Genomic DNA, 2,855 nt, shown 5'->3' with positions numbered 1-2,855 from the left:
GTCCGTCTCCTGGAGTCCTGCCTCGGCCACCAGATCCCCTGCTGCGACCCCTGTGCCACCTGCTACTGCCGCTTCTTCAATGCCTTTTGCTACTGCCGGAAAATCAGCACCAACTTCCCCTGCGGCAAGAACTAACACCCATGGGGCTGCCAGCTCCTCGCCCCTGTGTGTGCCTCCTTCTCTGCAGCTCCAATAAACCAGCCCTTTGCAAAAGCCACTGCGGAGTGGGAATGGTGTGATGTGTCCGCCTGGGCTCTCAGAGGAGAGGGGTGGCAGCAAGGTGACGACAGCCTGGGCACAGTGTCCACACAGCCGACACTCCAGGACACATCCATGTCAAACCAAATGTGCCTTTCCTGGCTACATAAGTGGTGTTTCAGCAGCAGGGGTGCTCCAGGTGATGTTTTGGCTATGCTGCTGTTGCCCACAAAATCGGGTTTGTTCCTTGGTGTGCACCGAGCCCACAGTGACACGCTCCAGAGAGACATCGACTGTTTATTTCAGAGCTGCCCCAGCCAGGGTGCTCGGTGCTATTCCACAAATCCAGCACACCCCACCGGACTCTCCCTGCCATTATTTACACTGAGAAGTTCAGGCTTAGTGATTTCCCAAGCACAGCCCCTGTATTAAGATTGGTTAGTAATTTCCATAGAAATCATGTAACTGCAGGTAACTTCCACTCATGCTCAGGGGAAGGGTCTTCACCTGGGCAGAGTCTTTCTGACCCGTAGAGCGATTTTTAGTGTTACAATGAACATAGTTCAGCTCTAGGATACACGGACCTCGAGTATTTCGCCAGGTTAACAATGTACACATTGGTATATATCAACACCTTGACTTACTACACTCTTAAAGCTTGTTCCAGGATATCCTTGAATGAGGGAGCTGGCTGCTGCCTGTTCCACTGATAACGTCCCCTTTTTTCCTGATAGGGCTTGAGAGTATACAGAGGTCTTACATCAAAGAACATCCAGCCTTAAGATAACCTTGACGTATCCCACATTTTGCAACACTTACACATCAAAAAATTGTTTTATTTTGTTACAGAGCAGCTCCTGCATAGCCCTTTACCCGGCTATGCAGGACCTGCCCTGACTAGTAGGAGTGGTGTCTCGGCAGGAGGCGACATTGCGAGCTTTACTTGTGCTCTTCTTCTGCCTGTATCACTCATGGTGGTTTGGATGTAGTGAAGGGGAACCTCACGCTTGGCGCTGGGCAGCCGAAGGCGGGGTTCGACGGGCACGGAGTTATGGCGGCCGCCACCGCCTCAGGCCGTTCCCGCCCCGCAATGGCTGCCGGGAAGGGGGCGCGGCCACGTGACCCTCCGCGAGTCACGTGAGGCGGCGGGCGGTAGTGCTCTCGTCTCGTCGCCGCCGCCATGTCGTGTTTCCCGGAGCTCTGTTTTAACGTGGATAACGGGTACCTGGAAGGGCTGGTGCGCGGCTTCAAAGCGGGGGTACTCCGGCAAGGCGACTACGTGAACCTGGTGCAGTGCGAGAGCCTGGAGGGTGAGTGGTGGTGGAGGCCTGGGGCGAGCGGGAACAGGCCCCCCCTCCCTGCCGTCCTGAGGGGAATGGCCAGGCTGTGGGCTGAGGGGAGATAGTGAGGGGCTGTGGGGAGGCGAGGGGAGCCTGGTAGTGGGGAAAAGAGCCGATAGCGGCGTTTATTAGGCGCTGTTCCCTCTTCACCCCATGGCTGAGGACGCACTTCATGTCCCGTCCTGTCCCCCCACCCCGCCTCATCTGACTCAGTTTCCCGGTCAGCCCGGCCGTGTGATTGCAGCAGCTGATACAGCGGTTTAAGGGAGCTTGAGCTCCCACTGCTTTCTTGAGGTGGCCGTGTAGCTGTGCCCTGCGGGTTTTGGGGGCCTGGTGGGTTTTGACAGGTGTTGCTGTTGAGACTTGTTAGTGCCTTCACTCCCTAAAGGGCAGGAGGCCTTTTAAAGGCCTGAAATAAGGTTATTGGCATAATCTAAGATCCCTGATACCCGTGATTAGTTTTTAAGGAGATCAGGTCACCTAGGAAAGTACCTGCTGTTATTGAAGGATCACTAGTGGAAAAAAATCTAGTGCACATCTGAGTAAATTCACCAGTGAATTACATGTTGCCTGTGATCTTGAAATCTCTTTTGAGGCTGATTCTGATTTCCAGCCATTATCTTTTTTCTAGATCAGTGTGTACAAACTTAGAGAACTGTGAGGTTTTTTTTTTTTTTACAGTGTGGGTGGTGAAGCACTGGCACAGCTTGCCCAGAGAGGTGGTGGGTGTCCCGTTGTTGAAAGCATTCAAGGCCAGGTTGAATGGAGCTCTGAGCAACCTGGTCTAATTGAAGATGTCCCCACTCATTGCAGGCAGTTGGACTACATGGCCTTTAAAGGTCCCTTCCAGCCCAAACTATTCTCCAGTTCTATGATCACCTGTGGTCAGCTCATCATCTTAATTAGTTGGTGCTAAACTGTTCCTCTGATCAGTGACCTCCTTAGCAGTTTTCGCTCTTTGGTGTCCAGAACCTGGATCACAAATCACAAAGATTAAAACCAGACCTGTCTTGAAATAAACTGGAAACACAGGTATCCAGAGATGTTGGTTGTTTTGATCAGTGGAACTATAATTATTGGATCATTCTTTCTTCTAAAAATATTGGTTAAGCATCAGTTTTATCTGGACAGTCATTGCTGAGTGGTTAATTGAAATTGACTGTTTAGATGAATCCCTGGCCAGCTGAACCCTGGATGCAAGTTACAGATAACAACAGAATGGGATCAGAGTGCTGTGTGGTGCCCCAGTCTCTACCTTAAGAATTCCCAGGATGTTTTTACTTAGGACAGAAGCTCCTTTTTCACTTCTCTTTTTTT

The 2,855-nt window shown here is 51.4% G+C and overlaps 2 protein-coding genes across 2 annotated transcripts in view; both read left to right on the top strand.

Annotated features, from left to right (window-relative positions):
* AGRP (agouti related neuropeptide) overlaps window positions 1-217 on the top strand; it is a 2,469-nt gene extending 2,252 nt beyond the window's left edge. The window contains exon 4 of the mRNA XM_017740809.1: window positions 6-217. Within this exon, the coding sequence (XP_017596298.1) occupies window positions 6-135 (130 nt within the window). The 3' untranslated portion in view covers window positions 136-217. The remainder of the gene's footprint in view (window positions 1-5) is intronic.
* Window positions 218-1,333: 1,116 nt separating this feature from the next.
* ATP6V0D1 (ATPase H+ transporting V0 subunit d1) overlaps window positions 1,334-2,855 on the top strand; it is a 34,657-nt gene continuing 33,135 nt past the window's right edge. Inside the window, exon 1 of the mRNA XM_008638744.2 lies at window positions 1,334-1,508. Within this exon, the coding sequence (XP_008636966.1) occupies window positions 1,379-1,508 (130 nt within the window). The 5' untranslated portion in view covers window positions 1,334-1,378. The remainder of the gene's footprint in view (window positions 1,509-2,855) is intronic.

This window comes from Corvus brachyrhynchos, unplaced genomic scaffold (genome assembly GCF_000691975.1).
Source record: "Corvus brachyrhynchos isolate BGI_N302 unplaced genomic scaffold, ASM69197v1 scaffold26, whole genome shotgun sequence".
NCBI classification, from domain to species: Eukaryota; Metazoa; Chordata; class Aves; order Passeriformes; family Corvidae; genus Corvus; species Corvus brachyrhynchos.
This window is presented reverse-complemented; position numbering and strand designations above follow the sequence as displayed.